The sequence below is a fragment of the Athene cunicularia genome, assembly GCF_003259725.1.
Source record: "Athene cunicularia isolate RWA chromosome 12 unlocalized genomic scaffold, athCun1 chr12_part1, whole genome shotgun sequence".
Taxonomy (NCBI): domain Eukaryota; kingdom Metazoa; phylum Chordata; class Aves; order Strigiformes; family Strigidae; genus Athene; species Athene cunicularia.
Window position 1 is genome coordinate 7,929,874 of NW_020799116.1, and position 27,060 is coordinate 7,956,933.

General features: G+C 45.8%; 1 protein-coding gene across 1 annotated transcript in view; it reads right to left on the bottom strand.

The window, feature by feature from the left end:
* Positions 1-7,014: 7,014 nt before the first annotated feature.
* LOC113484871 (FERM domain-containing protein 4B-like) overlaps positions 7,015-27,060 on the bottom strand; it is a 47,226-nt gene continuing 27,180 nt past the window's right edge. The window contains exons 7-18 of the mRNA XM_026857554.1: positions 23,464-23,540; positions 22,241-22,379; positions 21,580-21,721; positions 20,635-20,768; positions 20,426-20,545; positions 18,944-19,172; positions 15,684-15,740; positions 14,255-14,405; positions 12,867-12,992; positions 10,938-11,743; positions 10,216-10,348; positions 7,015-8,774 (exon numbers count right to left, since the gene is read on the bottom strand). Coding sequence (XP_026713355.1) covers positions 8,654-8,774; positions 10,216-10,348; positions 10,938-11,743; positions 12,867-12,992; positions 14,255-14,405; positions 15,684-15,740; positions 18,944-19,172; positions 20,426-20,545; positions 20,635-20,768; positions 21,580-21,721; positions 22,241-22,379; positions 23,464-23,540 — 2,235 coding nt within the window. The 3' untranslated portion in view covers positions 7,015-8,653. The remainder of the gene's footprint in view (positions 8,775-10,215; positions 10,349-10,937; positions 11,744-12,866; positions 12,993-14,254; positions 14,406-15,683; positions 15,741-18,943; positions 19,173-20,425; positions 20,546-20,634; positions 20,769-21,579; positions 21,722-22,240; positions 22,380-23,463; positions 23,541-27,060) is intronic.

Consider the following 27,060-nt stretch of genomic DNA (forward strand, 5'->3'; position numbering starts at 1 on the left):
CAACCACTAAGTAACGAGAGCAATCATAGAGAGACACCCTGTGGGAAAAACACCAGGGAGCATCTTGGGAAAAATAAACCACCTCACCACACCTCCAAACTTACAGATATAAATATATCAGCTTAAGTTTGTTGCTTAAATAGAGTAAGGACATCTGACTTTCGAAGTATTTGCCCAAGTCACTTGACAGGGAGCTGCAAAGTCAAAGCCCCGTGTGAAGCAGCAGGCGCGGTGGTGGCTGACGCGGGGACGGGATGGAGCAGCGGGAAGCCCCTCGCCCCTGCCGTCACCAAATCACCACATCTCACTGCGTGGAGGGCTGCCTGTTTCCTTCAGCTCTGAGAGTAGCAAGCAGAGCTACGTCTCCTGTTTCAGTGGGACCTGGATACCTCTAATATGGCCCCAAAAAAGAACATCCTGATTTTATTAAAATTTTTTTCTAGTTTCCAGTTTCAGAGAAGTCTGAGAGCGGCTACACTGGGTCCTCCCTGTGCAGTAGGAAACCACCTCTGTCATCGTCCACATTCCTTACTACAGGGAAAAGAAAATATTAAAATGTGCAGGGAGAAAGGGGGAACGTGGAAGGTACTTCGGTCATGTCAGAAATTAAGGAGAGAAAATTTCAGCCTGGGGCAGGGTGGCACTGGCCCCCACACTGGCATGTCCAAAGCAGTCCCACAGCACATGTGAGTCAGATGTGTACGTCTTGGTTTGCATCAAGAAGGGTTAAATAATTGGCTGATGGATGCCTAAACCATTTCAACTGTTTTAAACCATTTTTAAAAGATCATCCGAAACCCCACGTTTGGGGCAGGAAACAGCTCCACATATGAACGTTGACAGGGACATTTTCCTGGCAGGGGGCTGGGGATGACACCGAGAGCAACTGAGCTGGTCCTGGGGGTCTGGGCTGACTCCTGGCAAACCTCTGTCCCATTCAGAGCCAAAACACGTTCCAGATTTCACCCTCGAAGCCTGCGTTTCTGTGCTCACTTGCCAGCGAACAACATTATGCTTCACCTCCCATTCCTCCTGCCAATATAGATGCACTTTTTTTTTTTTAATTTAGCTTGAACAGCACCCCCAGCACAGAGACACACAACACCTCTTTGCACCACTCATTTCCAAAGAGGCAAGTCAGTGGCTACAGCAGGGACTTTCTACTTCTAGATATCATTTATAGCACAATCACAGGCAAAACGCTGAAACGCTCAGCACTAGTTACATCCTGGCCAACTTAGTATACATCCCAGCTCATGTTATTTACATCACCTTGGTAAAACATTTCCAAACACCTGAACATTTTCATCCCTGGATGGTGGTTTGTTGCCTCATCTCCCCACAGCACAGTGCTAACAGCTACCAAAAAAATGACAAGCAGCCTGTAACGAATGAGAATGGGTCTGTGAGAGACCATGAGATATTCTGTTATTTTATGGAGAACAGGCAACCACGCAGGGATGTTGAACATCTGACCACAACTTCAGGGAACGAGCTACCACCCCGCCTGTGACTTTCCACCAACAGGCAAAACCAAGAGGTGCCCTGAGCTGCCCTGATGTGGCTTTGCTTGGTCTGGAACAGAGCTGAGGCTGGGTTTGGCCAAGGGGGGACACCAACCCCCCTGGGAACAGAGACCCCCTGCTGCCCCAGGGCAGCACTAGCTCCTGGCTGATGGCCACAGCTTGCCCAGTGCAGGCAGACACAGTGCTGAACTGCACACTACCTGCAGGCATTACATAGGGCATTTCCCAAATATTTACTATTATTAAACAAGGGCTTATTCCAAATCTGTGTTCAAGACAGGCCCAGGCTGAGGCTTGGAGATTCAATACTTTGCATCAGAAACACAAGCTTGGACCCTCAGAGAAGACATTAATTCTCCACAAGAATGTGGAGAATCTGTGGCAGTATATGCAATTTAACAACTATTTACTATTAACTCCACCTTTATTCTTATGATTTGTCCATGCTGCAGGTTTGCATAGCAGAACCTCGACAAAAGCCTCACACTAAAACTAGTAGCTATAGAGTTTAACTTTAAAATGTCCCCTCCCTCTTTCAGCCAAATTTATAGTTCCCCCCCAGTGTTGCACAGCAGTGCTATTAAATCAGAACTGTAAGAACACACCACCAAGGACTCTGAGGAGCAACAGCCATCACAACCTTTTGGACAAGCGATCACCTCCATGTTTATATGAAACACTGAATTCAGCACAAGTTAGACCAGATAAAAAACAAAGTTGTTCTAGGAAACAATCTCATCCTCCAGGTTAAACATAAAGTATATCTTTCTTTTACAGCATCCAAACCTATCACAGCACCATACCTTGTATCATCCCACCACTAAATGTGCCCACAGGCAATGATGTTGGCAGGGCCACATGGCTGTTTCGTTATGTCTGCACGAGTCACGTCCTTCCCTAACCTCAGCCCGGGAACAGGTGGAAGGGTTTCTTCTAGAGTTACCCAGCTGAGCCCTGGCTGGCTGCAAACTCTTCTCCATCTACAGCTCTTCGACAACACTCTTAATGATTAAATAGAAATTGAGACTCATGCCCGCTGTGCTTCACACAGGCAGGAGATGCCCTGGGAGACTGAGCACATCCCTCTGCTGTCAAGGACTTGCTGAAGGATTTATGGTGATTCCTTCCATGAGGGACAGACACAGATAATGAAGTTGGATGGATGGCAAGGATCTGCTTCTTGGTTAAAGGTCTTGCTTCTTTTTTCATGAGGGCCCTGCCATCTCTGTCCTACATCATCTTGGGCTACCAGCACTGGTCACAGCTCCCTCCTTGGAGGAATGGTGTAAACATCACATCAGGTTTGACTTACTGCATCAGATCATGGAGTAATTGCCTTTGATGATAAATTCTGCCCTGGGAGATGATCCATGTGGTCCTGAACCTCTGCCTAACAGCTATGAGGGGAAGGGGAAGATCCTGTCAGACAAGGCAGGGGTTTGTGCATCAGACAGGGCATCACCACCTTAACCCGCTGGTAGTGTGGGCATCATAGCGATGCTGGGAAGGGGAGAAAGTGTCTTCTTTGGAAAGCTCAGCCAGGCATTGCAGACATGCTGTCCTGGCACACAAGGGTGCTTGGCCAGTTTGTGCAGGACAGGGCAGGTGGAGGAGAGCACTAAGTAGGAGGGAAAGAGGATGGATGACAATATAGAGAACGTAAAATTGTCTCTTCTTCCTCTGTCCAGGCCCACAGTGGGATCAACCCTGAGGCCCCACCCTGTAGGTCCCACTGCCGAGGTCAGACTTATAGAGCAACCAGAGTTTTTAAACTCCCAATCACGCGTCAGCGTGGGCCAGGACCGTTACTGGAACCACCAGCCACAACAAAATCCATTGCACAAAGTTTATACCTGAAAACACGAACGGACGCCACACGCAGCCCATTGCTTCCCCCAGCAACACCATCTATGCCAGGATGAAGGTCCATTTTCTCACTGCTTGGCAAAACAGAAAACATCCATACATGCAGAGTTACCCAAATTACATAAATCCACATGCTAATTGATTCTAATGAAGGCTGTATTATGTAAGAAAATGTGGGCTGCTCCCAGATTGGAGCTGTAGGTCCCCCTTCCCCTGCTCTACATAAACACCACATTCATTGCTTCACTTGACTGGAAAGCTGGATTATCCCCGACCCATCTGAGGGACGACACTGGGCTCCCCGTGCAGTCGGTGCCAGCAGCCTGGTGCCTTCAGCACGAGAAGAACAAGGGCGAGAGCAGGGGACGTGACAGGGAGAGACATGACACCCAGTGTAGCACAATAAGAAAAAGCAGACAGAACTGTTTATGTCTTTACACATTTGCAAAATAATTTTTTTTTTCCCTCCCCCACTGTATTTATCTCAAACAGCTGCAAAAAGTGACAAAAGTAATCTAAAAACTACTCCAGAAGTTTCTGTTACCAACAAGATAAAACACTTCTAAGGACAGGAAATTTTTCCCCTAACACGGGATCTCTAGGAAAAAAAAAAAAAAAATCCTTGGAAATCAGGTAGTTAGACTTAATAACCATTAAATAAACACCATTAAAACTTTGCTCCTATTCGCTTTAACTTGATAGATTTCACTATTTACATGAGGCCCTGCTATAGCTAAAGCTCTCAGCTTTCTACCTTAAGACATTTATTAAATATGATAGAAAAGCACAAAAGAAGATTAAAGAATACTGTAGAAAAGCAGAAATCTTCCCAGGATAGGCTTTAACTTATCCAAAAGTGCCAGGCAAGCTTCTCCCCGACTCAGCAGTCGCCTGCAGAAGCAGCTCTCCTGCATTAATCCCGAAAGCCCAGGAGATGGAGCAAACCTTCAGCCCTTATGGGATCTCCTACAAACCTTTGGGGACTGGCTGGGCTGCGGTGGAGGCTTCTCACTCACCTGGGAGCCACAGAGCCTTGCTCCGTACAAAGCATTGCTGCAACATTGCTCACATTTAAGCTGAACAAATACCTGAATATGATAAACGAAAAATCAACAGAAACCTGCAAGAACCACGTCACATATTAAGTCACCTTGGCCAACAGGTTTCATGTAAGTATGCTCGGGTGACTTAAAGCTTTGTGATCTTTAAAGATTTGCTTGTGCTTGGGGCAGGGGCTCCTGCTCTGAGCCTCATCCCATCCCGGTCCCTGCGCTGGAGGAATGTCAGGCAGCTCCCACAGGAGTTTGTCCTCCCACATGTCAGAGTGTTTCTGTTCAAAACAACAGAGAAAAAGCAGGCACCAATTAAAAACATCAAGCACTGCTTATTTTAGCACATTGCCCTAATGCCTTTTTAAGGATTCCTGGCAAGGACTGGTTTTTCTTCTTCATCCATCAACTAAAAAGCACTCAGAAATGCTCCATTATGTGCACTTTTATGTAGATTTTTTATTTCCCCTTCACACATCACCAGCATGTTCTACCTTCTAAAGAAACACGCTTGTGACACTAAAACTGAACCCTGTGGGTGTTTCATGTTGTTCACCTCTTGGCTTTGTTCCGGATCATACTAAAAAATAGTTTCTAAATATTTCTTCAAACTGGAAGGGGCAGGAAGGATTTCAAGAGGAGTACAGAGGAGCCAGGCTCTTCTCTTCAATGCTGCTGGTCAGTCACTAGATGTCCTCGGTAATCCTGGTGAGGAAAGGCTGTGGTTAAGAGCGGAACACACAGATAAGGTAGGAATTCAAACAAAGCACAGGTAATCTGTGATTCAGCCGTGAATATGACAATAATTACAAGTATGCCTTTATAACCTCTTCAGCGGCGTTACAGACGTGGTCCCAGAGCGCAGTCATACACCTTTATTAAAGCATCGCTCCAGAAACACGTTGCAACAAAAGAAGCTGGAAGTGTGCAAAAGGTAAAGTTAAGGGTCCTGGGGAACAGCTGGCAAGAATCAGGTATTGCACAAGCTGCACAGCATGGCCAGCCCCCTCGTTGGCCATTGGCAGGAGGTCCCATGGGGATACTGTGCCCTCCCTCTCCTTCCCTGTGCCACCCACGGCCAACCCCAGCCCTTCGCTACCTGCCCCAGGCAAGATCCGAGAAAGGGAAGTTGGATCTTATTCTCTCTTCTTCTGGGCCTCCTTCTTCACTCTATAGTTTCACCCTTCACAGAAGTTTCTAGGAGGACAACTCTTGCAGGGCCAAGCACGCAGGGAATGACAAGAGGGTTGTAAGTGCCTCACCTGCCATGCCACCACTCTTCATTTCCAGCCCCTCCTCTGCTTAGCTCTTGCTTACTAGAAGCTGTATCAGGCTCTCAACTCTGGCCCTAGAGATTGTGCCCAATATCCCCAAAATACAGCAAACCATCCTCAACCCAAACCCACCTCAAATTCCCATCTTCTCCACATCATCATCCAAAATTGTCCTGGTCCTGGCCAAGTAAGCTGGGAGGCCAGGCCGAGCGTCAGCATTGTGCCAACACCGATGTGCTAGACTGAACTAAATCCTGAATCCAATAGAAAAGCCAATACAAAACTCAATGGCTGCAGCATTAAAATAAAGGAATGCAAGCAATGCTTTAAATGGAGCAAGACCTTAGTATACAAAGCACTTCCTTTTTTAAATGAAAAGCTTTGAGTGCTGATAAGTAACTGCCAGCCTGCACTGGCACTATTAGTTCTGGGTAAGGTATTGGACTTGATACCACTCAGCTTCCTGCTCAAAACAGCCATGTTTTATAGCAGCAGCAACCATGATTCTATTAATTAAGAGCTTGAGAATGGACAAACCTCACAAACTCAGGGGAAATGGAAAAGTATGACAGCGTGGGGGTGTTTTTAGAGGGCACATCTACAAGTTCTAACCCCTATTTTCACCAGCAACCTGGAAATAAGAATAAAATTCAGTGGTGGTAAAGTTTACGGATTCCACAGAAAGTAGGAAATTACAGATAACTCTGAATAGAGGAGAGTGAGGCTGAATAACCTCAACTGCTTGGCGACCAGGGTGCAAAAGCAGTTGTACATCCAGAAGACAAGTCACTCTCCCGGAAAGGTGGGCGTCTCCGAGGGCACAAACTCAAAAGAGCAGATGAGCAACACAGACCCCAAGAGCCACACTCCAAATAGGAAGGGCTGCAGCAATTTTTAGGTGCAAGGATAAGCAAGAACTATTTTCACAAACATGAGGCCACCCCAGTGCATCACTGTCGGGCTGAGGCTGGGCAGCAGGTCCAGGACAGCACCCTCCTGTGGGGATGCTGGATGAGCCCCTCTCAGCTCCCTTGGGGCAGCTGTGCCAGGGAGGCCCCTGCAAAGGCACCAAGCACCACTCCTCCCTCCCTCCCCTTGCATCATCAGTAATTCACTTACAGACATGTTTGGGAGGGCCTGAACTGCCGTGGGCCAAGCTTCCCCAAGCCAAGGCCACCAACCCTCTGCACCCAACCTAACACCACAGGCCAAAAGAAATCAGGCCATCGCAATTTACTCTTTTACTTTAAAAGCCCTGAAATAACACACACTGCAGTTTTCCAAGCACTTGAGTAGACAGAGGAAGAATGCTGAAGTGGTTTTGGTAGCACACGTTTTAGTTTATTGACCTATACAAAATAATAGGTCTAAAAAATTCAGAAGTAGTAAAAGAATAAGCAAAAAGAGCTTTCGCATTTCTAGAAGGCTATACAAATATGCAAAACCAAGGAAATAAGTTATTTTTATTTCGTTTTTGTTTGTTTAATTCCAAATCGCGACTCTAATAATACAAACGACTAAGTACCAGCTTAACAAGTGTGTCCTTCTGTATATATTACATGCTCTGGAATATTGGTAAAAAACGTCAAAAAAGTTTATCAGAAACTTTTCTATTCACAATATGGACAAGGAGTAACTAATCCTTTGTATAAAAGAAAAAAAAAAAAAAAGAGCACCATTTATGGAATCCTGAAGCACAGTACAGCTGAGAAACGAGAGAGACTTTACCATATGCAAACGAGTCGCTGGAAATCGCGCAAGACAGCCCATGCCAATTTGTTCCTACAGATGGATGACGTGAGGTAGGTTTAATCCCTCTTAGATCAAGACTGCAGTCGCACTTTTTTCCTACACAAACGGTTTTGTGAAAATGCTGTTCTGTCACTTAGTGACTTTGCGATGCACCTGTCAGTTCAGATGACTCGCGGTACAATCTTAATGCCCCTCATCTTAAGGCACCCACTTGGCTGTTTGCATCCACCTTAAAATACTGGCCGTTACAATCAAACTGCTTGCTGTGTGATCACTGGAGCTCCCCACTGCCCATCCTCAATTCGCTGTGGCAGAGCAAAATGTAATCGTCACCCAACGGGGGTCACTGTGCAGCCACCATGAAAATTTGCCTACTTCTCTGCACAGTGAACTTGTACCATGGAAAGGTATTAAGTGGGAGATTATTAATTACACTTTATCGTGGAAGAGAGAGTTCAAAGTTTACTGCTTCCGTTTCCAAAATCCACAACCGCCTCTAGTTTTACACGACATATTGTGTCGGCAAATTCTTTTCTTTCCAGAACTTGCTTGTGGTGCTAACAAACACTCTTAGCAACACCCCAAAAAATGGATAATCTCATTCAAACCTCCATAATAAAAAAAAAGAATCCAGCCTTCTTTCAAGTAATGTTCCAATACTGATTAAGTCACCTTTTACATCACTCACACACACAGTATCTATCCTTCATAAGCTTATGACAGTCCTTCCAGGTCATCATAAGCCATGGCAGAATAAATTTTCATTTCTTCTTCTTTCAGACATCAGAATTGTGCTCCTAGAATTCCTGTTTTTTCCATAAGTCTCCTTTTCACATTTTTTTTCCTCTGAGGTTTGCCTTCAACATCTTCCAATCTTCCAAAAAAGTGCTTGCTAAATATAAATACTTCAACCAAGTGCTGCATCTAGTCATAGATCAAATTGTGGCTTGCCCTTGCTCATGTAGGCTATCCGGACTCAAAAAGAAACGCCATTCGTGGTAAGACTTTGTCATTTTGCTACAGTCCCTCTTAATGCTGAACTTAATCTTTCCCAGCAAAACAGCCTGCTGCTTTTTTTTTATTTTTTTTTTTTTTCTCGGTTTGGAAGTTCCACCCGAGATCTGCCTCGGGGTCACAGCATTTTGTGCAAGGCACGCAGGGGTACGAATGCAGGGCTGCAGGTGGTCTACACCAGTGTCCCGGGCTTTGAATCCTCGTGCCAGAACAACCTCTGCTCGTTGCTGTGCAAGTCTTCTTCCAACCGACTCTCATCATCTCCACCCAGCTGGCTCGTCTCCGCATACACTCTGTAAGAGAGACACGGCATCAGGGGTCAGCGAGAGCCGAGGGTCTTCCCCAGAGCCCCAAGTGCTGCACAAGCTCACACAGCTCCCCTGGGCTTGAAGTAATGCTGGTTACTCTGAGTGCACCCAGGCATAATTTGGATGCAAACACAAACCCCGTTTTCTTGCTGTAATTAATAAAAATTGTCTGCAACCAGATTTCATCTGCCCAAAACTGTCAAGACTGTAGGGTGTATCAATTGCTCATTTGCCACAATCACATTAAAATAGAAAATAAAACATATCAATGATCAGACAAGTGATTCAGAATATAGAAAATTAATAGCTCATTTCCATAAAGCTGCCAAAATTAGTAGTTTTCAAAGCCCAATTACAGGAAGTTAAGAAATGAGTAGAAACTATTTTTAAACACAGTGACTGTAGATCTTTAAAAATCACTGCAATAAGAAAGCCCGTGTCCTTTAGCTTAGAAACAAGGATCTAGCAGAAGCTTTTACATCTTCTCTTACATTTGCATTTATTTTAAAACAAACACAATTAAAAATTCATTAATTTCACACAAGTCAGCCTGGCAGCAAGCACCAACTGCAACCCACAAAGCAGGAGGCACTAATGTGGGTTACTTACTATGGCTGGCTATGCTTAGTGTGAGTGTAAACGTGGCAGCGTTTGTGTGGGCAGAGCCACGCCGCGGGCAGGAGGTCTCTGTCCTCACTGATAACTGCTGGAGTATGACAGCAGGGGGAAGAGACCAGAAACACCGAGCAGAAGCTGCGAGAGCACTGCAGGGTTTTCTGCAAGGCCAGAGCAGAGCCTGGGCTCCCCGCAGTCCTCGGGAGAACCCCCTGAGCAGGGCAGCTCTGCATACAGCAGCACGTCCCACCTCGGTCCTGGGTCAAGCTCTGCCAGGCAAGATGCACTCAGCAGATGCGGTATCACCTCTGAACACCAGCACTCAGATATGAGGTTGAAGAGTGGTGTTGCCTTTCTTTGTTTTTCCCCAAAAACTTATCAGCACAGGCACTACAGCTTCAGAAAGACACGAGGACTGCATCCTACCAGGCTGCTGACGGGGCGCAGGAGAGGTGTCCTGTCACAGGGGGTGAGAGGGACTGGGCTCGGCGGGTGCTCTACCCGCAACGCTGCTCTGAGCATCGCAGCTACCAGCGAGTGCAAAATCCTCAACGGTCCAGCATCAGCGAGAGGAAAAGGCTGTGCAACAAATGAGTTCATCCTGCACTATGACTGCTTCCCCCCTTCCTCGAGTATCGGTCGCAGAGTTAGTGGTGGTACAGCTGATCTGCTCCACACAGAGAAGACTTGCTCTCACAGAGTCAATAATTACTTTGCATCCTGACCCTCTGAAATCAAGTTGATTTTCTCATGAGTTTTAACAGCCTGTGAAATGAAGGAAGGGCAAAAAATCTTGATGTACTCTACTCACCTGCTCTGCAAAGGAAGGTTGCCATAAACACTCCCGTAACAGCTGGTATAAGAGGAATGAGACAACGAATCGTAGTCTGCAAGTCCCAGTGCAAGCGGGTTTCGCCAGCTCCCAGCAGCATTTGCAGAAGATGCTGGAATTTAAAAAAAATTACAGAAAATTAGATATTTCTCCAGCTAAATCAGCTAAGACAGATGAGACAATTCTCATTAGCAATCTCTACGGATTTCTGCAGAACACACAGGCAGACGATGCAAACACAATGTGATTTACAAGCCGTGTAGGGATAAAAGCACTGTGTGGGTGGTGTTTTGGACATAAGAAATCTCCTTAAAAAGACTTTCTGACCCAGCCAGCGATGCTCACTGTATTGTATTTTGGAAGCCATCATGGTAACTGCATTTACACGGCATGAAGTTCTGCACGTTGCTTCTAGCTGATAAAACATTCCTCTTTGAAACCCATATGGCTCTTTGTGCTTCTTTGGACTACTGTGCTTTTGAAGAATAAGAGGCAGTTTTACCCACGGGAGAGAGCAACAAAAGCAAGACTTTCTTCCCAAGCACAGAACAACAAGATCCTATTCAGCTCCTCATCTACCTTTCAAGACAGAGCTCTAGCCTTGCCTCTGCTGACTTCACTGAGGCAGAGGAGGGGCGGCAGAATTTGATGCACAGCAGGGCCTTACAAAAATACTCGGCATAGAAGAAATCAGACATTACCCGAAGAGAAAGACGACACCCGACTGCTAGGAGAGCACGGCACCTGCAGACCAGCAAAGCCCAAACTCCTTTGAGATCCTCTGTCAGACTCAAAGCCTGCCTGCAGGCTATGACTCTGTTCCTTTTGGCTGGAGGCACGTTGGTACCAACCACGGAGATGTTCTGCTACTAAGGCCTTGTGAATGTTTTTGGTTATATGCTCCGTTTTAGCAACTTGCTTCCTTGGAAGCCTTAGGGTTGCATATGGGTTGTGCGGTACTCTGTCCACTTCATCCTCATGGTAAGACCTGAATTCCCTGTAACGGTCGTATCCGTAATGTGCCGATGAGCGATAGGAAGGATTGACACTGTACTGTCCTTCCGTATCGCTCTCATAAACATATCCTCCGTTGTAATAAACGTCAGATTCGGTGTATGGGGAATATCCAGAAATATAGTAACTAGAGGAAGGCTGCTCCTGACTTTTGTGGTAAACACCATTGCGGACATCCTTCTGGGCAAGATTTGGCATACTTCCTGAATTTGCAGCAGAAATGTTTTGTTTCTTTGACCGTCTTCGACCCCTGGTCCTGTTGTCGAGTGTCTGAGTAGTATAATAGGGATTGGGAGTAGGTGTCACGCAGTAATATTCTGCACTTGACTGGCTAGTGTAGGACGATCCATCATCGAGGATCTCTGTGCTGCTGCTTCGCTGGGACTTTGAGAGGGTGAAGGCTGACTTTTCAGCAGGAGTCTCGGACAGCAGGTGGGTTTGGGATTCCAGACTTCCGCTGCGTTGCCGGCAATGGTGCGGGGAAACATCTGGCCTGAAACAACACAGATGTAATTTGGTTAAAGGCAGTCACACAAAAACAGAGTTGGAGAGAGCACACATGGGCAAATCAGGCATGCTGCCTCCCTGCTCAGAGCACAATACAAACCCAGTCTTATCTTTCCACGTAGGATATCTGCACTGCAAGAAATTCAGCTTGGCTGAATTTTAGATTTGCCACAACAGTAGGAGGGATCTCATAAAAATGTATCATGGTGAGCAAGGTTAATTTGTGACAGGGATACATGCAGCAAAGCTCAAACACTCGGATTTTGTAATAACTTACAGGAGGGCACCCATCGGTTTTTAAGTAGGTGAAGTTTACACATGTAACTGAGCTAGGAGCAGAACACAGGACGATGGGTTTCCCGTGGTGCTCGCTCTCAAGGACACGCTACCCCAGACAAATAAACCATGAGCTCTTGGTAACATTGTAAGATTTATAGCATCTCTCCTTACTCAGCACGGATTCTCAGCTGTCTAATAATTCAGGTGAGCTCATATTACAGCTCTCTTCCCATAGTAAGGGCACTAACTGGGATCTCTCTCCTCTACCCGGCCACTTTTTCAGGAGGCTTGTAAGAATGCAATCCACAGCAGACATCTGTCAGCTTGTGATCAAGTTTTTGTGGGGAGTCCACCAGCTGACAGACAATATATTTTCATAATCCTCACTTTGTTAGAAAACAAGGCTACAAAGGAAGTGAAAAATAATTTCTGGCTATCTTACAAGTATTCTACAGAAACTGTTTGAATACTCATTACTTGTTAAAACTCCCTATAGGTGCCTATCTGGAATCAACCCTTTTCCTGTAGTCTTTCAAGATCAGATCAGCAGTATTTTTGAGCCAGCTTCCATTTCGTTCCTAGTTTTTCAGACACTCAGTTGTGTGTGCTGCTATTTACCCAGACAGGGCTTGTGCTCACATAAACGCTCTCATCTGCATGTCACAAAGCTGGTGCGGGACTGTGCCAGAGATGGTGGCCAATATTAACCTTGCGCCTCCAATATCCAAGAAAAAACATTTTGAGAGCCTGAGCCTGTGGTAGAGAAAACTGCATTTGCTTTTACCCTTCTGCTAAGATGGACATCGCACTTAAAAACAAAGTCCCCTTACTGTAAGTGGCTGCTACTGTAGGCATTGCGTGTCAGTACGGGTGTTGTAGGCATGCTTCTCCCTCCGTGAGGCTGGGGCGGCCGGTCCAGCATTCGATAAGGACTGCTGTGAGTCGAAAGCGGGTCCCTGTAACGAAGGGGACAACCCCAGCTAGGTTAAATGCCATGCAAGTCGCAGCACACAGAATGCACGCACCCTAAGTCTTGAAGAGACAAAACAAAGGGCAGAAAAAACAGGGAAGGGTATAAGCCAAAATGTCTTGCTAACTTTTTTTTTTTTTTTCCTCTTCATCTCGATTTTTGTCAAGACCTTAACTGGATGTATCTCCCATATAAATAACAGAATTGTTAAACATGAAGAAAAATTCAACCCCTTCTTGTAGTTCAAGGGACATCCTCACAGGATGACTGGTAGGAAAAGCTGCTGCTAAAGGACAAAAGTATGAAGCAGACAAGAGAGAGCAGGTAACAAAGGCAAAGGAATCAGGTTTTTAAATGAAGCGCATCACAGCTGATTGGTTATATGTGGCTATAATTCAACCTCTGAACTTCATGTGGAGTAGTGGTCTGCTTATCTTGAGGGACAGATGAGAAAAATACAGTGACATGACATTGCCCCAAACTTTTACAACACTTTAAAGCGTGCCTTCAACAGCCTGTTCATGCAAGACATAGGCCAAGAAGTATCAAGATCAGTGGGAATTCTTACACTAAGAACAACTAGCACCAGACAGACCCATATAACATGATCACACAGCCATCAGCAGAGCTACTGTTATCAGTGTGCTCCATGGAACTGTTGTAGCTCAGAAAGTGCCCAGATCCCAGGGCTACATACAGGAACATCAGCCAGCGACTGCAGCTGGCACTACTGATGGTAGCTGGTAACTCTGCCCTTACATGGAGAGTTGCCCATTAGGAATTCTGTACGCTTTCACAATGTACCTGCTGAAATCCTGATACCATCAGGAGGGATGGCTACGGTTTGGTGTTATCTGAAGCCATTAAACGCAGTCATCGGGAAAGCTACAAGTTGTTTAATTAATACTGAAAACAAACCACAGAAACAAAGGGTGACAGTACTGGTGGGCAAGAGCAATCCCCTTAAATACAGCCCTTACTATTAAATTTCTCACCTGTCTGGAACCTCTTCACAAAGACTACACTACCCTACAACTTCAGAGACCGTGACAACTACTTATACATACTTATACATACTTTTGTTACTGAACGGGAAATTTAGCTCCCATCACCAAATCCTGTAATCGGAGAGGAGCGCAGAGGCAGCAGGCTCTGCTGGATGCCTGTAGTAACAGGAGTCGTGGCAGGGGCAAGACAGAGCTCACGCCAGCAAGGCGGAGAGCACGGCAGCAGCGAGACGGGCCCTACCTGGAGTGTCTGGTTTCCAAGAGCTGCTCGTTTATGGATGACTTTCTGAGATGAATTCGTTCCACCCCGAGGGACTTTGGTGGAGGAAGCCTTGGAGAAAGCTGCGCAGAGCTGGGTCTCTGTGCTGGCACAGGAAGCGGTTCACTGACTGTTGGAAAGGATTATGTATTTTGTTAGCAAAATCCTTGGTATTTTTGCCCTGTATGCAAATCTACGAGTCCAGAAAGGCTCTCCTGCCTGCACCAAGCTCTCCCCCATGCAGGACAGGATACCACAGATCTCAGCAGCACCAACTCTTACGGAGGTTACACACAGCTTGGGGCTGTGCCAGACTGCAAAGCAGAAGGAACTTCCTTGGGAAAACACCTGTTTGCAGCACAACCCTTCCCAGAGCCGAGCAGGCAAGCTCAGCCTCTGCAAAGGCCAGTTTCTCTCCCTCACCTTCCAGCTCTTTACTTGAAAAATGACATTTTAAGAATTAGTTTTGAAATACAACCTAAAAGGGACTGACTTCAAAAGTGACTGAATGAGCAAAGACGACTGACAGACACATTTGCCTGAAGGCAACTAGGAAGATGATGGTTTGATTCTTGTTCTCACTTTGCTTAAAGCACAACCCAGGTCCCATCAGAGCCAACAGGAAACTCCAACTAATACATATGAATGCAGGACGAGCCTCACAGAGGACACGTTCACAAGGCAAAGGCCTGGCTCTACTTCTACTTGTACGATCAGGAACCAGGTGTAACTCCATTTTAAAGCACCAGATGGATTATACAAGTCTAAAACTGGGACAAGTGAGATCAAATCAGGCCCTAACTGAAAAGTGAGTAATAATTTAGATAATGTTTGTCCCCAGATGGTGATTATCCAGTTTAAGGGAGAGGCAAGCCAAGTCCCTTCTACCTTGTGGAACAGGGTGTGAATGTGTGTGTCTGTGGGTGTGTGTGTGAAATGAGTAAGCTGAGCAAACACCATAGCCATGCAAGATGCAAGTTCACTAGGTAACAGATAAACGTAAACAGATCGTTAATATCTGTGATTATTCTACTTTCTTATAAGTTTTATAGTAGCTGTGAGGACAGAAGGGCTGGGCAGATCCTCCCAGCTCCTAAGTTCTCCACCTACCCAGGCACCTCTGGCCAGGTCCTAGGGATGAAGTCTGACATCCACAGTGCGCTCAGCTTGCAGGCTGCTCATGTTAAAACCAACCACCTGCTCTAAAGACAACTCAAATCTGCTCACAGAGTAGAAACTTTCAATAATTAACCCACTATGACGAAATAAATTCCCGATTAAGCTCTTTTTTCCTCTGCTATGAAGTACTTTGTGATCGAAAGCCATTAAAATAGTAGGCTGAAGGACATTAAGTCAAAGAAATTACTCTGAACAAGCACACTTCATGGGAAGAAAAGGATAAGCAACATACCATCGTCATAGGTGGTTGTATCAGACAGGGAGCTGCTCTCAGATGGAATTATATCATCTGTGAATGAAAACAAGCACTTTAAGCATACGAGAGCCAACATCAATTTCCAAATATCACATCCAGTTTATTTCCTACAGCTTCAGAGCCAGCTAGCTGCTACTTGTAATGCTACAATCTGTATGCTTTAGCCCTCGACAGCTTAAAGACAGTCCTGCTTTGGAGTATACCATGACCTAGTTGTGTTTGCTGCAGTTCAGCAAGCTACCTATGTAATTATCAAAGGAGATTATTTTTTTTTTTTAGCTGCAGCAGGAATCAGGCCAAGATTTACAAAGGTGTTTTCCATCCAACTTCCAGCAGATCTCACAGGGTGTTTTGGTGTTTCAGTAGGAGTCAGGAGCCTACAGACATGTAGATCCTGGCTGCTAGCATCTAATCTCTAGGTACACCTTAAATCCCACCAGGTAGGTACAAAATGCCTTTTGAAATTTGGCATTCACTTCTGAATGTTCCATCAGCATAAAAACTCTGTTTCAATTCAATCAGTATCAATCCAGATTATCCACTGATTTCAATCAAGTTACTGCAAATTCCAGCAACTGTTATATGCACATTGCAATTTTTTTCCTGTTTCTTTCACATTTGGTTATTTATTCAAAGTGCTTTACTGCATTTGCCTGTCCTCTCATCTTGATACTACACACTACCACTTGCTCAGAAACATTCTGTCCTAGCTAAGGTTTAGAACAGACCAGCAGCAGCAGATAAATTAGGCTGGTGATAAAAAAGAGCACTAGAAATAATTACCCCAGAGAAAAGTCTGTTCCTAGGTCATTTCTGGCAAGACAAAGCACTGGTGGGGTAAAAAGTCTCCAGGAACCTCCACACATGAGGGAAAGCAAGCAAGAAAAGACAGTGGTGGCCACTCTGTGTATGACACCTGCTTCTTCCATCATGAGCACATGAAACATACACTGCTCCCTTGCTATCACGAGGAAAGGCCTGGTTACAAGAATTTGTTCAATAGAGCAGCTTTTCAAGAAGAGCAAAATATCAGGGCTGGCCCCTGCCCTGAGGGGACTTGTCAGACCACTGAGGGTGGGTTGCAGCTCTGCTCGCAACCCGACACTGGGAAAAAGCTTCAGGGGAGTTTATTCACATGAATTTGACCACATGTTGGTGAAATGTGGAACTGGGCCCAGTGCAAGGAGGAAAAACACATCTACCCAGGGGGGAAAAAAAAAAAAAAAGCCAGTCTAGAGCTATGCTGCTGGATTCATGCGGGGTGTGCAATGCTGACATATGGGGGAGCCCTGAATTTAAATCCTTTATCTGTGCAATTCCCTGAAAAAGTGGAAGAAACTGTGGACTACAGAGGAAGCAAATGAGTAGAACACGGGGAGCAGGAGATGGTCCAGTATGTCCTTCACCTCCCATGCCCTGGGGGCTGGGATGGAAATAGCTACGGTTTGATTCAATAAATCAATGTTACTATTCAACATGTTATTTCCAACGAGTCATTCCACAAATTCACAGACACAAGTGACTCATCACTGCTCAGCCTTCTGAAACCCTGCGCACTGAGACCGAGAGTACCATCAGTGCCGGTGAAAAGGTTACACAAAATCAATTACTGAAGGAGACAACAGTTGTGCTTCGGGTGAACAAATACATGCTGCAGTGAAAGAGTCAAGAACGGGAAGGGAACTTATTGCTGCCTAAGTCTTTGCTCTCTTGCAGTCCCTACCTGCAGGGAGACCCTCTGAGACACAGTCTAGTCCCTTCTGGCTGTGTCCACTTTCCCAGATAATAAACAAGGGTGTCAAGTATAGAATATTACAGAATGATGGGCTAAATGATGGACCAACTCCTAAACTGCTTGTTTGCACAAAAGGACAAAAAACTGCCTGCAACTAACAATCGTGACTGTGGATGGATGCTGCCCCACGGGGCTCTCTATGCTCATGCGCCTTCAGTAGCTTCCTGGTCATTATTACACATCACATGTCCCAGGTAATACAGGACTGTCTACAATTAATATCCAGATTGGTGAGCAAGAGACTGGAAAAACAGATGTTTTCCTCATCTCTGTCAATCAGGAACTAGCTGGGCCACATTAAACAGCAATCATCAACCTTTCAGAATAAGCACTCTGTGATGATGGATAGCCCAGTGCTGCTGTGGTTCATGTTGGGTAAGAATCCAAACCAAGCTCTCAACAGGAATGGGATATAGCAAAGGTCTCCCCAACAGAAACGTGGAATGCACAGGAGAAGGGCCTCCTCCAGGGAAAAATACATGTTGGCAAGAGGTCTCATCTCAAGGGTCAGTAAGAGGGTATCAATATAAATAGAAAAATCTTGAATTTTCTTTCCCACCCTGCAATTCCCAGGAAAAACCCCACTAACCTCACAAAACAGCATTTCTTCTGGGACAAAGGGGAAAAAATAAAGCAATTAAATATTAACAATTATCCATATATACTTTCCACAGATGTTTTCCTTCTCCCATGTCCTAAAACTGTTAATCGGTGTGGAAACTACAAGAGCCTGCAATACCTATGAGCTTTTATGACTCCTGAACTCCTTCAATTGGCTTGGCTACTACCAAGTTTCCACGCTTTATCCTGCAAAGCAGCAAGAATCTCACTTCCCCTGGGAAGAATCACACTTCCAGAACGGAGGGGCCAAGGGTATCCGCTTTCACTAAGTTAATCAATGGCAAATGCATTTAGTCAAAAATGCTTGCCTCTATTTGCATTCATAAACTCTTGAACTTTGCTTATGTCTGCTGGAAAACAGTAATTTTTAATCAAGAAACAAAGTCTGTAATCCTTATTTCCTTGACCCTGTAGAAAAGCTCACACACACTATATTTTATACACTGGAACTGTAGCCTTGTGAAGGAAAGGGAGAGAGATCTTCCATGTGGCAGCTCAGACATACAACTGCCCTCAAGACCCTCAGACACCTCACCGGTTTTGGCCAAGATGCTCCTGCCAGCCTTTCTAAGTGTGGCACCCTCAGTCTGTACCTGGTGCTGGAACACTTTGCCTCTTGTTCCCAAAACTGCAGCTTATTCTGCCCTCAACCTATAAGCAGTGCACTTATATCAGATGCAGCAACTGCACCTCTCTTTCTTGCTTAACAGCCATGGAAAAGATAAAAATAATATAGAGGAGATGTAAACAAAACTTCTAAGTGAGAAAAATTACTTTTTTTTTTTTTCCTTCCTGTTTTCATCAGAATGCTCTCATTTACCTGGTAGAGTAAGAGTTGATTTCTGGGTTGGTTTTTTGCCACACTTGATTCTGTACTCATTTATGGAATTTTCTATTTCTTGCAGCTTTTTTACAGCATCAGCATACTCTTGTTTTCTTTTCTTCTTCACGTTTTTGCAGAGGTCTGGCTCACTAGCAAGTTTCTTTGCAGCTTCCACCAGCTTTTGCTGTATGATAAAATTGCTCTCCAAGTCCTGCAAAGTGGGATCCTGCAAATTCATGAGATGAGTTATTTGCTTGTATTCTGGGCAGAAATTATCAATGAAGGTTATTGAATGTAAGATTTAATTTTTGGTAATGAAGTGAAATCTTGAGCAGAAAACACAGAAATACCAAAGCTGTATACATAAGAATCTCAGCATACAAAACTCCTAGATTTTATTTCTATGACTAGTGTAAGATTCTGAGACCTCTTGAGAAAGGTCCAAAGTTCTCAAACCTGGGTGATCTTATACACACTTAAATTCGGGTTTAGACAGCTAAACCTCCTGTTCAGAGTCCAACCCTGAAAACATCTGTTCAAAGTCTCTCCACTTCGAAGAAAATAAAAATGGAAATTGATACCACCATACCTACATAACAGGGAGTTAGAGGCTCTAATTAATTGTTTGTAAACAACTGAGATGCTCAGATGAAAGGCACTGCAGCATTGCTAAGCAACACATTACTGAATCTGGGCAGCAGGATTTTGTTTCAAATGTTCAAGCAGTCTACATAAAATCAGTTTGCTGCATACGTGGATTACAGCAGTCCCGTAAGCCAGGGCAGCGAGGTTTTGGTGAAAGACAGATGCAAAGTGCCTAACACCTGCTTGCTACTTGGATGATACAGCTTGTTAACAAATCTCATGAGGAATGAGGGGGAATGGTACGTGTCCAGAAACTACAAATATCTGAATTACCATATCTCCTGAGTCAGTCTCTGCCAGCAGAGTTCCTATTAGCTTCTTGAGCAACACAGAGCTTTTACTTAGGTGAAACTTGTATGAAGCCAGAGATAAACCTCCCCCTGCTGTCACCTGACACACAACTATGCTCACAGACAGATGATTTTGCAAGGGGGACAGTGCACACCCCTGCCAGGTTCTCGGTTCAAACACAACCCCAACACGTCACAAATCAATGTTTGACAAAAGCTCATAGCCACGGGTTGCCAAATATTGTAATGAACCTGTTCTTCTCTAATTAACAGCAAAATGTCCATTAAAGTTTGAGCAGCATGACCAAATCAGCAGCTCAGGTCAGGGGATTTTAAAACCTTTTGAAAGAGCCAATTTCCTGGTCATTTCAAAGGCAGTATGGCTGAAATAAGGGTGGTACCTGTCTAAATTTCCTAGTCTAAGCAAAGTGACTGTCCCAGCTGCCTCCTCTTAAACAATCAGGGAAGAGCTGGATTATTTACAAGCTCTGGCCCCAGGTACGGCCACTCCACCTCTGCTGTGAAAACAAACAGCAACACTCACCTCTTCACTTGGGAGCAGGTTGTCATCCAGCTTGAAGGCCGTGCCAACACGTCTCCTGACCTGGGGAGGTTCCTCTCCAGTGCTCAGAGGATACTCCTTGGGCATCTTGCCTGTCAGCTCCTGGGGAACAGAGAGGGCTCCACGTGAGGTCCCTGAGGGAGAGAAATGCCCTCACCCACCCTGACCCCCCTGTAAGGTGCAGTTCTCACCGCCTCACGCAGGCAGATTTTCTTCAGCTCCTCAACTTTCTGAAGCAGTTTCTCCTGAAGGAGTTTCTCTTTCTTCTTTAGTTCCATAATCTTCTCCTTCTTTTGTTCTTCACTGACCTCTGAATCCTGAGAGCCTGAAAAATACACTCTCTGTATCAGAGGATTTGCAGACAAAAGCCACTTTTTTCTGGTCAAGGTAGCAGAGATCTCCCCAGAGCAGTCCAGCCCAAGCAAAACAACACATTATTCAAAGTGCAACATCAGCTCTCACGTCATCCAGCCAGCAGGCCCTTAAGGAAATCTGCACTTTTTCAACCCCCTGACATATATACTTGCATGATAAGTCCCAAGTATACACTCCAAAAGCTCACCACCCAAAACATAAGTCATTGCATTTGCGATATCTACAATTATACTTGATATTTTGACTTTGATTTTGAGACAGACACTGAGGCTCCTCCCTTAGGCTTCATCTTGAGGCACCTACATGTGGCAGCCAGGCTTTTACCTCCCCTCTTTTCCTCTCCTCCACAGTCAAGGGAGAGATCCAAAGTCCACTCCAGAGCAGAGCTTCGTTTGGAAGCATCTATCTTGTCTGCTCATTTTTGAGGAAGCTCACGGTAATTCAAATCCTAGAACAGGTGCTTAAAGTTAGCCTGGATCATATTTCCCTCAGACTTTGATGAGACTCAAGAGTCATTCAAGGACTGACTGGTAAACTGATATCAAATTATTCATGGACCAGGAGTTTATAGATGCTTATCAATGTAGCATATTTTTATTTACTTATTTAGTTACAAGGCAGGAAACAGCATGAAACAGTTATTGTTTCAGATACATAACTATACATGCCTTCACATATGTCACTATTTATGGTTTGTTTTCCCTTTTAACATACACAAGCCCCACCGTACTTCACCACCTTGCATATATACAAAGCGTTACCTGATGAGATCAAACTGCCATTGCTGGCCATAATAAGCTGGTTCTTTGCCTCCAAAGTCACTAGCTTTGAAACTTTTGGTGTTCCCATCTCTGTCAGATCCATGGCGATATCATCCAAACTTCTGGCCGAAGGAATTTTTGCCTGAAGGAGTTTTAAAAAATAAATAAATAATCCAGCCTCATTGAGTTACCTCCGACTTCTGAACGTGGGTCACAGAAGATGATGTTTCACAGCACATCTCACACAAAATTAAGGGCTAAAGCAACAGCATCATGCAGGAGCTGACGGTGCACAAGGCTGTGCTGGCATTCTTCCCCCACTCTGCCCCCAAAGCCTGAACCACCTCCCAACCCAAAACCTCTTTGCTGTTTGCAGGGTGTTTAAAATGAACAGGAGAAGGAGACAAAAGAAAAAAACAGATTAAACACTGAGAGGTGGGAATTCCCTCTTCTGTGATTACACTTCCATAGCCATTAATTGCAGGCAGGCTAAAATGGATCGAATAACAATACTGTTGCCAATAGTCTGCTCAAAAAGCTGACAAAAACAATTTGTATTTTTTCTCTGGAGAGTAGTTCATCCATGTAGAGACATAAACCAAAAGGAGATACAGAAGTAGTGTTGAAACTTATGCCCACAGTAAAATGCCTTCTAACTTACTTTGCTTTGCTTTCTGTCCAAGTAAAACTGGTGTTGACTGATTGCCATCACCCAGATGGACTTGATCAGGGAAGTGTTTGCATACCAGGTTTGCACTACCAGTCCACTCTGACCAAAGGTCCTTCTTGACACTGAAATTCTGAGGAGGTGAAAAGAAATGCAATTTCAAGACAGGTCTTTGAGGTTTAAAGTCCCAAATGCCCCTCTCTCCACCAGCTGAGGCTCTGCCTTTATTTTAGAGATGTGAAAACTCGTGTTTCCTTCTCCCCACCACCTGGTGCTCTGCCTTTCCTCCCTCCTAACCTTTCCTTAATTTTACAAAGTTAAAGTCTCTTGAACTTAAACTTGAGCTTTGCAGCATGGAGCAGTTGTGCTGCCAAGACCAATGGCTGTGTATGTTACAAACCTAGAAAGGGCAAGCACACTGTCATGGGGGCCTGAAAGGAAGGATCAGGCAGGACAGGGAATCTGGGGGGATCAGAGGAGCATCTCGCCGCTCTTCCTGGCCCAGCTGAGGCACGGTGGTCCTCTGCCAGAGGTAGAAAGGATGGCAGCAGGAGAAACAAAAAGGTGGAGTCAGAAATTCACCCTGGGCAAAGGCTCTTTCTTCTTGGGAGGGATCTTGCGGGGAAGGCACAGGAAAGCAGCCTGCAGGTGAGCTCCCACCCTAACTGGCAGTGCTCCTTTGGGCCCCTGAAGGCTCAAGCTCAGAGGAGGGAGCATCCTTGCCAAGGCAGGGGAGGGCAGGAGGTGAGCAAGAAAGTCATGTCCGGGTCCTGTGGGCTGCGTTCCCAGGTCTCATGCTGCACAGGCATGTTACAGCAGCCTCCCGGGAAAGGGTTTCATCAACTGAGCCAATTTGGCTATGACAAATAGTCCTCCCTCTGTTCCAAGAACTCCCTCGGTGGACACCACAGGCAATCTGACAGAAGGACACCCAGAGCTGTAACACAGCAACAGTCGCTCCAGGTTGCTCACTATGACTGTGACCTTCCCCCTCTGCAACACCACAGCACTGCTTGTCCATCACCCACAGTCCAGATCCAGCCCCGGTCTGCCCTGCCAAACCCAGGATCAGGCTCAGTGTTGCAAAGCCCAGAGCAAACTCGGGTCAGTGTTGAGCTCAGAGGCACCTCCCATTCCCATCTGCTAATATGAGATGATGAATCCCCACTCTGGGTAAAGATTCATCTTGCTGCTCCAGCCACATCCTCCAGCCTTACCTGCGGGGATCATGTACTTCCACAGCAAATTTCTTTTCACGGAAATAGAGGTTTTCCAGCTGTTTCCACTGAAATAGCTAGGAGAATTGAGAGAGAGAAGCAGAGTACTATCACTCACAAGAACCACTGGTATTTTTTCCTGCAAGGTTATGTAATTTTTGCAAATTACAATTCCTGTGTATTTTCAGCTATGGCATAGACTCAGACATAACAGCATTCATGACATCAAATAAAATAAGCATGCAAATACAAATATATAGGATGCCCCTCAAGTAATTTCATACCCTTACAGACAATGCATTGCGGACTGAGGATTTTGCCTGTGACAGCATCTCTTTCCATCAATAGCACGTTTAATTTCACAGAGATCTTGGGAGGGCAGCTACAGAAATTTTTCTCTCTGATTAAATACAAAAATCTCTATACAAAGTAATTGCATAGACACCTATGGTCCCCTCCCTCAGTCAGAACACCCCCAGGGAACAGCAGCAGCTCAGGGAAAACCAGCACCTTTCTATTCTCAAGACACTGGGTGAGGGATTCAATATAACCTTTCGGAGCAGGGGTACAACACGTACAGAGAAAGAGCCGCTACAGGAGGAAGCCACCCCACCACGGATACTTCTGTAAGGAAACCACTGCAAAGTCGCAGCTGGGAGAAGAGATCAAAGTCAACCAGGGCTTGGCAACTGCACCCGTGGGATCACTTTCATACAAATCCACTCTCCCTGTGCACCAGCATTAGCCACCCTCTGGGGATGATCCACTGGGGGTTGCATCTTCTCAGCCCAGCTTTGGCTGAGCCATCATCCCCTGGCCCCTTGGTGCAAGTTTCTGCAGCACCACCTCCTGCCTCTCCAGCAGCGGCAGGGGGTGTGGGTGCACATGGAGACCCGTACGGGTGTCTCCAGGGAAGTCACCTGAAGATGTTGGGGTGCTCAAGTGCAGCAGCACACGCTGTAGTTTACAGCCAGCTACTTTCCAGAGCTAAAGCCCACACTGAGGTGCCTGAGGAGCTTCCACCCGGGCTGGGCAGGAGGGCCAGCGTTACACGGGAGAGAGCAGCCTGTGACACCAGCGACCCAGCTGTGGCACCCAGGGCATTACGGTGACACCCTCCTTCCCCCCAGGAGCATTACAAATGCCTTCAAGGCTGCAGACACGACACCAGAATTCCCCAGCACAGGCGACGTTTCTGCTGACCTCTGCCAAAACCTGACACGCTGCACTCTGGCTATGGAAGCCCGTCAAGTTTTGTAAAACATTACATATTACGCCATGCTTCGTTTGAAACATTCTTAACACAGATTGTAAATGAAACGTAACTCAGTGCATGTGCTTGTGGGGAAAACTCTGGCTCTTTCAGTGACCTTTCCCTCTGTTTAGTTAAAGCTTTCCTTTCTAGTACTACAATTTATTATTAGATCCTGCTATATGAAAAACGCAGCAAGGGGAAATGTCATGTACTTAAACTAATAAGCCATTTTCTAAAAGACCGTGGAAGTTTTACTCTGCTGCTTAAGTAAGTTTATCTTTGTATTAAAGGCACCCTGTCTAATCACACTGCTTTCAGAAGTGCCCTCTTTATAACTTGGCACCAAACTTTTAAACAGATAGATTTTTTTTTTTTTTAACATAAAATTAAAGAGAAAAGAACTCATGCAAGTATGTCAGGACGTTGAGCAATAACGCCTGTGGGTGCCCCAGCACACAGGGATCCCCAGCACGACCCCGGCAGCTTGGCTGCCTCCTTCCCTCCCCTTCCCGGACTCACCTCCCGGCAGCACCAGCCCCTCTTCCCCGGCACCACCGGCCACTCCGGAAGGCATCAAGGACGACATGGGCAGAGCAGGCCAGGCGGTGGCCGCCGTGCCATCCCTCCTCCGTGCCGCTCTGCTTTTGCCAGCTTCGCCTCCCACTGCTGACACACGCCTGACATCACCGCCTCTCCCGGCAGCGACGCCTCCCGACCCACCCTTTCCCCTGGATAAAGGAAAAACTCAACCGAGGAGAGAGCAGAAGAGGGTTTCAACAGAGGGGCTGTGCCCCTTCTGAGCACCCCCCAGGCCTGGCGGGGGGCTGAGGTGTGAGGGAGCAGGGCGAGGGGGGGGCTGCAGCAGGCACCCCAAGTCCTGGCCAGCCTTGGCTCACGCCTGAGAGGCAACAGGTTGGACCAGAAGCATCACCCTGTGTTCCAGGCCACCCCGCTCCCACGCTCGTAAAAACCATGGGTGTGCTTCAAACATGACCTCTGGAAAAAATACTGCCTTGCTGCCTCTTATCCGTTGTGGGTGATGACTCCCGGTGCCCTTTATCACTTCCTCTGGGTTTTTCCCCTCCGGATGCGCTCGCCATTCCCGAGGGCTGTGGGAGAAGGAGTCACCCGTCCTAGGGGCAGCAGGGGTGAAGAGGGTCGCATTTGGCAAAGAGACAAAATGCAGCTGCTCCACCACCCTGAGCAGCCCAGGAGAGAGACACACGAGCACTCCAAGGGTCTGGGTGGACCCTTCCATGAAGGAACTGCCTCTGCATATCCAAGGCCAGCCCCAGGTGGGATGCATCCCTGATCATCTATGGTGCCAAGATGGAAGGGGAAAAAAAAAATAAAAATCCTTTGCATCTGTACGGAAACCTGCATGGAATTGCCTCAGGATGTGGGTAGAGCTTTGCCCCATTTCCTCCCCACCCTAAAAGATCCAGCCCACAGCGCCCGAAGCATCTGCAGCCGGGTACATTCAGCACAAAGACATTTGCCTCTTTGCCTGGAGACACACAGGACCAGGATAACTCCAGCTCTCCCCTCTGCTGCTCCACTGTATAAGACATGTGGAAGCAGCGTCTGAAATTTTGCACACAGGACACATTTTTGCTCTTAGAAACTGAGAAGTGCCCTATCCTTAAGTTATCTCACTTAAGAACAATATAAGCTCCTTAGCAATCAACTCCTATGACAAGCACTTCTGCTGTCAGGTCCTTTCAAAAAAGTCAATGATTACACAAGTAACTTCATCATAAATTGTAGAGTAATAATATTTATGTAGACGCACTTAATATATTTTCTAACATGTCTAGATTCATGAAACCAAGAGGAAAAAAAGGCCTCAACACAAACAAGAGCAAAACCACCATAATAAAGAATAAATCAGAGTAAACCAAATAAAATCCTATAAACTCCTGCAAATAAAATCTTTCTAAATTGTGGTCAAAACGCAATACTCGAAGCTGTCACTGCACTAAAGTTTTCTTGCTCCCTTAAAATACTCCCTAACTTTGTATAGACACGTCTCCATGCCTAATTTCAATCTTACCTAAACTTACATGCATATTAAAAGACAAAAAGAGTTGTAAAAAAAAAAAAAAAGAAATAAAAAAAATCCGGAAATCTGAAACTGGTTTTTGAGGGCTGGAAGAACAATTAGGAATAATTAAAATGTTTTTGTGGTAGTTTTGCAATGTATGTTCCCTTTAACCAGACGATTAGGTCCACCTGAGCTAATGAATGTTTTCTTAATAGCCTTCCCATCCATTTTGATTGCCAGATCCCTAAAGGCTTCTGAAAACTCCCACTGAGTATAGCCGGGGGGGGGGGGCGGGGGG